Source organism: Cyclopterus lumpus, chromosome 20, assembly GCF_009769545.1.
Source record: "Cyclopterus lumpus isolate fCycLum1 chromosome 20, fCycLum1.pri, whole genome shotgun sequence".
Lineage (NCBI taxonomy): Eukaryota > Metazoa > Chordata > Actinopteri > Perciformes > Cyclopteridae > Cyclopterus > Cyclopterus lumpus.
In genome coordinates this window covers 15708928-15722052 of record NC_046985.1, presented here as the reverse complement: position 1 = coordinate 15722052, position 13125 = coordinate 15708928, and the positions used below count along the sequence as shown (strand labels likewise).

The following is a 13125-nucleotide window of genomic DNA, read 5'->3' as shown; positions in this document are numbered from 1 at the left end:
TCTTCATCAATAAATGATGTAATGCTGTGAGCAGTTGTGCAGAGGACTCAGTGAACCTGTAGGAAATGGAGTCGACACATGAAGGGCTCCTCCGCTGGAGGCACACGGCCACCTAATTAACATCTACGTCCTGTGCAATGTGCCAGTGTGTGTGTGTGTGTGTGTGTGTGTGTGTGTGTGTGTGTTTACTCAGTCAGATAGTGGGGGAAACAAAGCCAAACCGCCACAAAAGTAAGGCAAACGCATTTGGCCCGAGGCATCAATCGCGCTGCCGTGAAACAAACAAAGAATTATCAGCAGTGGGGCCCCGAAGCAGGTTAAAAAGAAATAAGTAAATAAAAAAGGAAAAAAAGGATGGTCTCACATGGATGTGAGCAATAATGACACGGTGACAGCTCTAGTTTATATGGCTAATAACCATGTCACAGCATCGTGGAGCCCGCCTGGTGAATTATAGCCCCTGTAGACTCTATTGCTGCCATTTTTCCTGAAGTCTCCCTGAGGAGCAGCTCCGTCCGCATGTCTGCCACATTCTTTCTGCAGGGATGAGGCTGGTAGATATGTGGAGAGTTACGCTTCCGGCCGCCGGCCGCTGCTTCCCATATCTCCGATGGTTGTTTTAAGGACGGACTGATGGGAGTGATGAGAGCGAGGCGGGGGGAGGTGGTGTTTACGGAGCGTCTCTCTGGAGAAGAGGGGCTGAGTTATGGAGTGTGGTGGGGACTGGAAACATCGCGCACCGCTCCGCTATGTCCAGATGAATGATGGGATGGGAGTCTATGGCGGTGGCCTCGGCGGGGAGGTGCGGTAGGGTTGAGGTGCTCCTCGATGCAATCACTCTCGCTCTCTGGGAGGTGGAGGTCCGCTCGCCTCCTTGTGTTCTCTTCTCCTGGGTTAATCTTTGTCTTTTTGTCCACCTCTGTTTGTTTCACTGCCTCTTTCTTCTTTTGCAATTTCTTTTTTTTCCTTCTTTTTCTCACCCTCTAGTTTTTGTTTTTTTAGAGAAAAGAAAGTGCTCATTCATTGACTCTCTCTGTGTTTATATCTCTCCAGCTGTGTCTTCCCTGGGGTGTCTGCTCCTCATTCTCCCTGGCTCTTGCTTCAATAGGTGCTTATTAAAAGTTAAATAAGGTAAAGTGTTCCCCCCATGGTAGAGAAAATAGGGGAAAAAAGCCCTTCCAGTGGAGAAAACGTGATACAGTGCCCTCCAGGGTGCTTTTAAATGGAGAAAACATGATAAAGTGCCCTCTAGGGTGCCCTTCCAGTAAAGAAAACAAAATTAAGTTCACTCTAGGGCACCTTCAAGTGGAGAAAATGTGCCCTCAAAGGTGGCCCTTAAATTGGGATAACCCGATGCAGTGCTAATAGTGTTAATTGATAAACCCCGCCCACTACAAGCAAGCCAAGAAGAATGAAGGAATAACTAATATGACTACAAAAGAGCACCCTGATCAACCTAACCTCAATCAAGAATAATGTCAATGTTGACACACAGCGAGCATTACAATAGTTCAATAGTTCAGACAGACCACTGAACTCTTTTTAGCTATTTGGCATCAGATGCTTCAGTCATGTTTGCATGGCTCATTCATCGGCTATTTGGTTCCCAGTACTAGTACCTGTGGCATGCAACACTTTTACATGCCCTCTTGCTTTGGTTGGACATGTCCCTTATATGCCTCCCTTTCTCTCATCCCTCCATTGTTCCCAGCTCTCTCATCTATCTCCCCGGGGGTGGGGGTGGAAGTGGTGATGACACAGCACGCCATCCCGATTACAAGGTTAAAAGACACAGACGGAGGAGTCACACAAACACTGGCACCGCTGAAGTCACTCTCGCTTAAACAGAGACGACGTCTGTCAGATGCGGCCCTAATCCTGTTTATGATGTGTGTGCTGTCTGACGAGAGCGTGAGCGGGCCCACAAGTACGCACAAACGCAGACGCAAACGATAAAAGACGTGCCGTGAACTATTTCATAAAAAAACCCAGACATTTTGTTGTCTGTTAGTTTTGGCCACCTCTGGGCCAGCAGATCGAATGAGACATGAGAGGTGGGTGTGTGAGTTACTGGGTGCTCATCCTGTCACTCTGCACCGCCCAGATAAGAACTTCTCCCTGTGTGTGTGTGTGTGTGTATGTGGGGGGGGGGCTGCAGACAGACACCAATGAGACCAACCAAAAACACCACTCTCTTTTCTCTTTCCCTGTCATCCTCCTCTTTTTCCTCATCTCCATCCTTTTAACTAAGCTGATTAAAAGGCAACCGACCCAACCCCCCCACCCTCCTCACCCACTCACCCACTCACCCACTACCCGACCCGCAGCCCTGCGGCAGCGCGGGACAGCGAGGGGGCCCTCACTACTTTCTGCATGAATATTAAGTGCGGGATTTGTGTCGCGGGTTTGAAATTGGAAATCACAAGTTTGACTAATCAGCTTTAGAGGTTCCACATTCAGGGTTTGAGTGTGTGTGTGTGTGTGTGTGTGTGTCTCTGTGTGTATGCATCTCTTTTCTTGTCTCCACTGGCAACAGAGAGCCCCTACTCTCTCTCACACACACACACACACACACACACACACACACACACACACCAACCCTCCACTGCATTCACTCCCACCCATCTCCCATTTAAAAAGGAACCCAGAAATAGCCCAAGAGACTATTAGGAAAAATACAGCCAGAGGAGGAGGAAGCTGTAGGGGTTTACAGTCCAAATCCATTCAAGGGTACACTCCAGCATCTCCTCCCTCTCTCTTATTCTCCCTCTCTCCCCCTTGTCATCCATCCTTCTCCCTCGCTCTCTCCGCCGCTCTTTGTTCCGATGAATCAGGGCTTTAGTGAACATGCTCATTATGGCTCCGATAGTTTCCCTGGCATGGGTACGCAACAGGAAGAAGGGGGAAACAGAATGTGATGTGGACTAAGAAAAGGGGGCATTAATGAAGCAAAAACGCAAAAAAATAGAAATGTACCATCTTTTTTTTAACTGGAGCTGTCACAGCCTTTTCTATATTCTGAGCACACTCCCAATATCTTTGAAAGAGATAAATGCATTACACTTGTCTTAAATCACTTTTATGAATAACTTTTGCTGCAGGGTTGGAGCTGCTGCTATAAATGTATGATGTTATCGGTCCTGCGCAAAGTCCAAAGAGTTTTGTAAGCGTCGAAAAATTATAGAGAACATTCTGAGGAATAAATAATAATAGCAATGATATCAAGTTTTGTTCGTTTTGCAAAATGGCATGATGCTCTTTGAATAACAGACGAGTGGTTCTTCCCGTGCTGAAAAACACGTTGATGAATTCGGTGGCACACATAATAAGAAGTTTGTTACAGACTAGCATGAATATCGAGCTGTCATGATAAAGATGAAAGCTACTTTAGGGAATGCATAGGCACTGCGGCCCATGACGAAATCTCTAACCCCTCCATCTCGCAGTTTATGATCTCACCAGACGGAGAGAATCCTTCCACTGTGATGGTATACGCTTTGACAATGTAGCACCTCGCGATATCCATGACTCAGGCTCTGCTGTGAAACAGATGTCTGCTGAGATTTACTGTGATTAAGAAGACACATCGTGAGACAACAGCCATAACAAGAGTTTATACATGATCCTCCAGCAGACAGATTTTCTTGTCCCAACAGGGGAAGATTAGGAATTGTATGACAGCACAAACTGTGTGGAACTTAGAATGGCCATTGTTATAGATCGTTAAACAGGCATTTATTTTCTTATCTATGTCATGAACAGATGTACATCTCACTAAAAGGATCAATAAGAAATTAATAATTGAGACGCACTGATTTTTAAATAATTGCCTATATGAGCTTGTCAGAAGCGGGGATACACACACTTTTAGTTCTGTGTAAAAACAGTGATCTTCCAATTCCCCGACAGAACTCGGCATATTTCATTTTAACATCCCTGTTTCGTAAAAGCTCACGAATTACTAACTCCACCCAATTGCAAGCCTCTAGACAATAACCCTGGCATCATTAGGGATATTTTGGTCAGAATACAGAAAGCTTTAGAGCAACAAATGGCACTACAAAGATGTGTGTACAGGCTGTAATAGTAGTAGTAGTAGTAGTAGTAGTAGTAGCAGCAGTAGTATTAGCAGTAGTAGTAGAAAAAGTATCATCAGTAGTAGTAGCAGTAGCAGTAGTAATAGCAGTAGTAGTAGTAGTGGAAGTTGAAGTAGCAGTAGTGGTAGTAGTAGTAGTAGCAGTAGTAGAAGAAGTAGTAGTAGTAGCAGTAGTAGCAGTAGTAGCAGTAGTAGTAGTAGTGGAAGTAGCAGTAGCAGTAGTGGCAGTAGTAGTAGTAGCAGTAGTAGAAGAAGTAGTAGTAGTAGCAGTAGTAGCAGTAGCAGTAGTAGTAGTAGTAGTAGCAGTAGCAGTAGCAGTAGCAGTAGTAGCAGTAGTAGTAGCAGTAGCAGTAGCAGTAGCAGTAGCAGTAGTAGTAGTAGTATTAGTAGTAGTATTAGTAGCAGTAGCAGTAGTAGCAGTAGCAGTAGCAGTAGTAGCAGTAGCAGTAGTAGTAGTAGTAGTAGTATTAGTAGTAGTATTAGTAGCAGTAGCAGTAGTAGCAGTAGCAGTAGCAGTAGTAGCAGTAGCAGTAGTAGTAGTAGTATTAGTATTAGTAGCAGTAGTAGTAGTAGTAGTAGTAGTAGTAGTAGTAGTAGCAGTAGTAGTAGTAGTAGTAGTAGTAGTAGTAGCAGTAGTAGTAGTAGTAGTAGTAGTAGTAGTAGTAGTAGTAGTAGTAGTAGTAGCAGTAGTAGTAGTAGTAGTAGTAGCAGTAGTAGTAGTAGTAGTATTAGTAGCAGTAGTAGTAGTAGCAGTAGCAGTAGCAGTAGTAGTTATGTTACTACAGACAACTGATCAGTGGAATGCCCCTTAAAAAAGGGTACTGTCAATATGCTAATCTTTCAGGTTTTGGATCTTCTTTAAATTCACCAACAAGGATACTTTTTAAAACAACCTAATTATGACAATAGCAAAGCTTTGACATAAGAAAAGTAACAGTGATGACATTTCTATCTTGTGTAAGTTGTTTCTTTCATAATCACACTGGCACGAACAGGAATGTATATAAAACAAGATATGTTTTAGATAAATTGCTCAGACCTCATGAATGTTAAGCATAAGCTATTTTTATGGAAGAAAAACGTACAAAACCACTGCTTTCTTCCCTTAAATCATTGTGGGGAAGATGACGCATGTTTTTCTTTCATACATTTTGTAGTAACCTTGTTGGAGGGAGAACCAACATTTCATTGCTAACGACTGCTCCACTATAACTCTTGTACATATGACAAATACAGACCTGAAAATGTTCCTACTACAATAACTTAAAACTGACCATGTCTGAACCCAAGCGAGCAGTTACTTGGTCTCAAGGTGTTGTTTTACAGCTGTCCCTGACCTCTGACCTCCCTGTGGAGGCGTGCAACCTAAATACCATAATTACACATGAGGCACGCATTTGAAAGGGCATTACCTCAGTTCACGAGGAAGTAATTGTACGGATGTAACCGTACTCGCTCCAGACGTTTTTTTTTCAGTCAGCTTCATCATCCAAGAACCACTCTGTTTCCAGTCAGGACTCTTAAGCCCCACTATCAGGCGCTCTATTAAAGTCATCCTGCACAATCATCTCTCAGTCCGTTGTGATACATTATTAATAAATGACAGATGCTGACACGTGCCGGAGCGAGAGCGGGACCAGACGTCTGCTCTCAGACATGGCTGTGCGCTCACGTACATGCACGCCACAATACAAATAAAATACTCCCGCCATAAACTGCTTTGAAATCACAGGCTTTATCACCGAGTCGGCCTTACCGACATGCAATGGATAAACCACAACTTCCTATAGAGGTCATAAAAGCAATGTGGATGTTAATTGACGTCCCTGACTATCACTAAAACATGGCCATTATCCCGGGTGAAAGCGACTGCAGGTCGGCCCGGCAGTGAGCCTTTAATGACGGCCATATAACTGCAGGATGGGGATTATTCTTTATGTTTAATCACGGCCGAGAAGACAAGTGTTTCTGGGATGACATCTCTCGACGGGGAGCTTACAGACCATCAGCGGTAGAGGCTGAGCAGCTCAGGGACGGTGGATCGATGAGTGTTTTTAAGTGGTAATAACCAACAATAACGCAGATATTTTACACTCTCCTAGCTATGAACGGATAAAATGTAAAAACCATTGTTCTTCAACAGAATATGTTCCAAACCATTTTCAACACAAGGTTTAATTAATGTAAAGCTGGATACTCGGTGTAGGAGAAGGGCAAGGGAGAGGAAAAGCTGAGCTTATTGCTAGAGACCTACACAGCGTTCGGTTCAATCAGTGAACCAATTCAATAGGGCTGACTAGGTTAAAAGCCTTTGGTTATTAACTTCCCCAGTAATTTCTTCTGGCGCAAAACAAACCCCACCAATCACAGCGGATGCAATGGAAACCGAATGTGATTCCCTCGAATATGCTTGCTTTTCCTCGGAAAACTGCCCGACTCTAAGACCGTTGGCCCCACGATGATCCGTGATGACATCATGGAGCATTACAGCGGACCAATGAGGCCATGTGCTGCCATTACGCTGCTGCAAGGGGCTAAGAGCATTTTTACAGGCATGCTGATGGCATTAGAGATGTCTATTGGCCCCCACAGAGTTGTATTAGGTCCAACAGGTCCGTCTCAGGGGACCTAACCGAGTTCTTGTCCCATTTTGCTACAGCCGAGTCCTGGACCCAGCACAGTCTGTACTGGGGAGAGAAACGCAGAGAGAAGCCCCCGGGCTTCCCTTGGTATATTCTGGTTTAATTATATCTTACCTGTGTGAGATGACGGGGTAATAGTAAAGGAATGAGCCCCATGTTCACTGCATGGCCACAGGTTATTCCCTCTGCTGACATGCAAGTCAGAAAACGATCTGGCTTTCCAAAAACATGAAGCCAGATGTGTAACATGAAAACCAAACGAAGAATGTCCCGTGATAAAATGTATTAACATGAACATTATTGATATTTTTAAAACGTAGTTTTCGCAATTACATTACATGTACATGTTCTCTCTGCGTTGGCATTTTATGAACTTTTATTTTATGTGACACTGTTTCTTCATAATATACTGTAGCTGTCTACAATGTGTATGTCTACAAGGAGTGTTCATCGCCACAGCAATGTTATCAACCTATTAAATTAGAACAGAATCCCATTATACCAGAACAATTATTCCTCCCTAATTTATGTGAAAAGCCTTAATTTTTCATGACACGGTAAAGACAAATTTTGTCCAAAACTTTTAAAAGACTTCAAAGAATTCGCATATCAAGAGCAGAAAAGAAGGTGGTGGTGTGCACTATTTCAATACCTCCTCGTGAGTTGATCACGAATGTTGGACGGGGGGCTTAAGACAGATGGAATGTGTCGCTGGATGGTCTTGCGGATTTGGGACGTATTCACCCATTCAGCTCCCTGTAATTACAAAGGCTCTCACTGAGATCCGATTTGCCGCTGGGAGCTTGTTCAAGGCGCGGGGATTGGATCGACAATGGCGTGGTCTGACAAAGGAATATGGATACTGCTCTTAAAATAGAGAGTACTAATGCCGTTCGGTGTTGAGTGCACATGCTCGCTGGCTCAGATGTGGGCAAGGTACATTTAATTATGTGCCCTGTACACACCGGCTGACTTTTCGATTAGAATGGACTAACTTCGTGATACAGCTGGACCCCGGCGACCACTTAGAAAATAGTGTTGAGGACACAGTCTGGTAATTGATGCAGGAGCCACTGGTTAGTCCTGAACCTTTAGGCCTAGATCTCTTCTGTCTATACTATTTAGTGTCCTCGTCCATTAATAATGGTATGGATTTGTAGTCTGTATATGTGTGGGTTCTGTCATTACAATGAGGGACAACAGTAAGAGGTTATGGTCAAATGTGTTTTATGAATGTAGTGTATTGTAATATACTGGTGGTTAAAGACGATACCTGAACCACTGATTAAATATTATAGGTGCCAATCGCACATTTTCTGCTAATATCTTTTATTCCACCATTCCTGCCGTATCAGTCAACTCGAAGGCATTTACACTGATAGTTGAGGCCCTGATGTTTGGAATGCTGAGGGTCAGCAGTCAGCCCTTTTAGAGCTTACGGCAGCATGCAAACTACCATTAATGTTCTGCTTTGTCCAATTTCTGATGTACGTGAAAGTGCAAGTCAAGACGATTAAACCAACACTGGCGTTTCAAGCAAATGCTGATTATACATCAACAAACTACCAATCCTTGCATTGTAAACAGAGGAGATACATCATCTAATAACAAACTGAACTACAGTACTCTCCAGCATCTGAGGGCAGGCAGGCTGATTGGTGGTTCCTCGTCTGTCCTTTGTTGAGGATGCAGACGAGGAGATGAAACGAGAAGATGAACTTCAGAGAGAGAGATATGCAGTTAAATGGATATGGTTGTAATATGGTGTGGTTTGGTCAAGTCATCTGTTACTATGAACTAAAGTTATAGGATTTTATAACCTTTATTTGATCGTTTTTGATGGCTATATTTTCAACATGGACATATACAGTATAGTACCTAGAGTCAGGAAGTAACCTCCATCATCAGACAACACTAATCCACAAAGACTAATATTGACAATAACAAAATGATTGATCTAATCATTTATTTCGTACTCACCGTTATTCCGCTATTTTTATCAATATGCTGTACTATGGTGCTTTGTTCTGTTGCTCTACAGTTGCATTTCAGTCCTTCTTTTGCCCTGTTTTTGCTCTGTGGTCTTCTACAAGTTGTATGTACAGAGAGAAGGGAGACCCTAAACACTCCCCTTTCATTATGAAGTTCATGATCACTTCCTTGGCTGGCAAACATCAGATCACAGAAGTCAAGAATGAAGCAGTTAGCGTCCCTGCCTGCTGCTATGAGGTCACTTTCTCGTGCATAAGTGTATTTACACTCGGCGTAACTGAAGATGAAAGCAACGTGAGGAGGCGTGAGAGTCATCTGCTTGCCACCACGGTACTCCGCAGTCACCTGCGGCCGGCAGGGTTGAACGCAGTGATGCCTTGCTAGCGGAGAGAATCCGTGATTAGTTTATGAAATTGGGTTATCCATCATGTGAAAAGCAGAGTTTCTCACAAAGGAGCCACATATTCACGTAGCAGGAGCACCACGCGGCGTGTTATTCAATCAGAAGAGATTTCTCAGTGCATAAATTCAGAGAAAAGTACTTTACTAACAACATGTTCTCCATGTTCCCCATTAGTTGCTGTTGCTGACATTTTCAAAACAAACCATGGCGTTCTCACTAAATTGTCTAGGAAAAATGTGCCTGTTAATTTATGTATTTTGATAATCTCTCCTCGGCGTGGCACTGTCAGGCGTCGGCAGCCTACAGGAGAGTTGAGGGGGGATTACCGGTAACTGTCTGTTTGCAGCTGCTGATTGCCGGGAACGAGATGCCCTCCGGTGCCGATCAGCGAACGAAGCTTCGGTACCCCTCGGCCATATTCAACCCCCACTTCTCCGATCCCCATTTTGTCTACTGGGGCATGCCTGCTGTAAATGGCATGCTCCCCTGTCCCTTCATCTTTAAATTAATTAAGTACTGTATGCATGCCTTCCAGGCTTCCTATTTGAGGGATGTTGATAGAATACATACTGTACATGCAACCTCAATGAGCAATGATCTACTTGATGGAGAGTTGAAGGCGAGGTGGGTCCTCCCCTCTCTCTCGATCTGCTTTCAGGCTGTTTGCTTTCTTAAATGAACGTAATGGTACAAAGGAGGATAAATTGCCTCCATCTCATCACATCCATCCCACAGGGCCCTCTATGAAGCAAAAAATAAATAAAAAATGAAAACAGACCAGAAAAATAATTCATTTGCTTTGCCTGGGAGATACACATTGCTATCAGTGTACAACCCCTGCGATAAGGCTGATGTGCATTTGGTGCATTAGGCCTCTTGCACTATCGCCACAGCACAGACCAAGCTGGTAGGAAAGGGCAAAAGTCAGTGTGAGAATGTGCCTGTATATTGGACTCTAACCCTCATTTCGTAACCTGTATGCAGGGTTTACATGGAGCCTGAAGCATCACCTCCACTAGTTTACCAGGTGCAGAGGACAACAATGGCTCAACCCGAGGATTCACCCGGCCTCATTCATTACACTGGTAGCTCTCTCAGCAGGGGCGAACATCCCAGATGAACTCTTCCCAACGCCTCGGTGTCCTTTTTCCTATTCTCAATTAGGAGCAGGAGAAGGCACTGCGCCACGCATTCACTGTGACACTAATTTCACACCCACACAAGGACACTCAGGGGGAGTAATGGAAAAACGCTGGTGGATGTCGGAGGCAAACAAAAGGCAGCGCCGAAACATGCTGCCATGGCCCTGGGAACAAAACGCAACACCGTCTGCGTCGACTGGAAGTTGTGTTTAGCTTGGCAGCCCACAGGAGGGGGAGGAACTGGATACGCCAGACGAAACACTCTGGAATAACAGAGATACCAATGAGTGAGTAAAAAGTAATTAGTTACCACTAATGTACGTGTCGCATTAAAGCAAACTGCTTCTTGATGTTAGACATATAAATTTGAGTCCCTTGAGAACTAAAAGAAAACGCTATTAGAGACTTACGAGCTGTTATTAAAGTCTTAACGCAGATGCAGGGCTCGTAAAAGATTCATTTGTTTACCAATGAATTATTGAGAGGTAGGATTTAATCAAAGCTACAGATGTTGCAGTCAAAATTTTTTGTTAATTTCACTTTGATTGCATCTAAATGAAAATACAAACTATAACATTCACAGAGAGTGATTGTTAATTGTGGAGTTAATTACAGAGGCCAAATAAGAGACAGCAAACGATAAAAATAAATTAAAAAAAGCGATTGCTTCGGATTGGCTTGGTGGCTGTCTGATCGAGGTTTGTAAGAACGCACTCCCCATCTGCATTACTAACTAATCGCGTCATCCAATGTTCCTTTCAAAGGAGGCAGCACAGATTAAACCAAATGATTAGGTGTCCCCTTTGGAATGGCACGGTGATGGTCTCATTAAAAAAAACGTGCCGGTGTCGAAAAGAAACCAGACAAAATGAATTGTTCTTAGAGGGTTGGGGGTCGACTGTAGCTCATGGGGAGAGTGGTAGTCCCGCAACCACAAGGTACCCGGTTTAATCCCCGCTCTGCCCATAGTTGCATGTCGAATGTCCTTCAACATGACACTGAACCCCGGGCGCTTCACTGCCTTAATAACTGAGGATGGGTTAAATGCAGAGAAGAATTTCCCCCTGTGGGAATGGCGAGGTGACGTCTTGGTACTTGAGAGTGGCGAGGTGGTGGGAACGAACGTGGGGGTGCCTCACAAACTTTCTCCAGAGATGAAAAGCCTGACCTTTTATCAGCTGCGGAAAATGCATTAGCTACCTCATAATCCAATTTCAAGACCATGCAAAGTGGAGATTCTGAGAGAATATTAGCGTGACGAGAGCAAGGGGGAAAACACCACGGTGAGTGTTTCTGTGGGTGAGGACTCTTTGGGTTCTTTTTCTCTCATCGCTGCCGGCCTGCCAGCCTCTCTGGAGCTGCTGAGTTCGCAGAGGACTTCAAGGGCTTTGCACCGCTGAGCTCCGTATCTCTTTCCACCCCTGCTCCCCCACCCCACTTCTTCCTCTCGGTGTCTCTCTGACTCTTCCTCGCCCATGCTCTAAGGCGCTTTAGAAACCCGGTAATGGGAGCAGCAGTCAATCAAATTGCGCTTTCAAAGATGATGCTTTGTTTCACGCTGGCTTCCCACAAATCCCATCGAGCCTTGGCACCTGTCAGGTTGTCGTTCTGAAACGCAGCATCCAACGCCAGTCACCCAAAACCCCCCCGGTCCCTCTGCAGATGGAGGGGCTGCCTGTCGAGAAATGAGGTCATTCTATGTTGCTGGGTCTAACTTGTTTTATAAGGTGAAACCAAACAACTGGAAAAGCAAACAGTATGTGTCTGGCTCCCTTTAATGTAAACTCGGTAATAGAGCAGGATTCATACAGGTTTTATGGTGAAAAATGATATTTACTTTTGCTTTTACACAACTGATCATGAATGGATGCTCTATTTCTATTGGTGCCCTTCAGTTTTATGGAGTCTGACAGCATTGTCAAAACACCGCTGGTGCTGCCAGCTCTAATAACGTGGAGGTTGGTAATAAATTGTCAAACGAGCTCTTGTTGTACCGTGATCCCGTAAAGGAACAGTAAAACCTGATATGGCCGAACGGGCAGGATCTGTGGACGCCCACAGCAACCAGGTCCTTGTATCTCCAAGGGTTTATGCGCTCAGGTCTGACGCATTCCCACTTTTACAGTCACAGTGACCTTCCCATTAGGCCTCCATTACCAAAGGTCTATCAGAGAGAGAGGCGTATTACCTGGTCTGTTTACCCAGCTGCAGCCTCTTCTTATTAACTGCAGTGGATAAACAAGAGTGCAGTTCTGAAAGCTTTGGCGAGTCATGGACGAAAGACTTTATAATGGCATGAAAAGAATGCACATGTGTATAAACACATGAAGTAGAGTCCAAGATGCAAAACTATAATGTACAGTAACTGGCAATCGCAAGCATGTGGACCCCACTTCATCTAAAAGGAGCGCCTACCCACATCAACCAAAGGGCCCCTTAGTCTCTCTAATTAGCTGACTGGGTCTAAAAGAACCTTCTTCTATTTGACTAAAAAGCTGTGTGGTAATGACAGCACAGAGGGATGTACAGTAAACAAAGCAAAGATAACTCAGACTCCTGGGTACACCAGCATTGTTTGATGTCTTCCCAGCTATGCAAATGTTTGACTGGGTGGCTTTTAGATGGAAGATACAGATCAGTTTGAGTGTCGTCATCCTCCCCTGTTCAGCATTTGGTGCGTTTTTTTCACCAAAGAAGAGCGAAAAATAAACGGAAGGCTGTCAGCTAATTTCACCTCAATTTGCTCCCTGGAACCAATTTTACAACGTAAGACTTGTGGAGTTGTACACCTTGTCTAGAGGTCATCTGAATATCCACCCAGGTAAACCCCCCAAATAATAGTATTTTCTA

At 44.3% G+C, this 13125-nt stretch overlaps 1 protein-coding gene across 3 annotated transcripts in view; it reads right to left on the bottom strand.

Annotated features, from left to right (window-relative positions):
* The window catches only part of LOC117749660 (partitioning defective 3 homolog), a 309108-nt gene that overhangs the window by 52023 nt on the left and 243960 nt on the right, over positions 1 to 13125 (bottom strand). The window contains exon 22 of one of the 3 annotated variants that reach the window (XM_034560343.1): positions 7456 to 7494. The exons of the other annotated variants lie outside the window; for them this stretch is intronic. Coding sequence (XP_034416234.1) covers positions 7479 to 7494 — 16 coding nt within the window. The 3' untranslated portion in view covers positions 7456 to 7478. Of the gene's footprint in view, positions 1 to 7455; positions 7495 to 13125 lie in introns of those variants that run through there. 3 annotated transcript variants of the gene reach the window in all.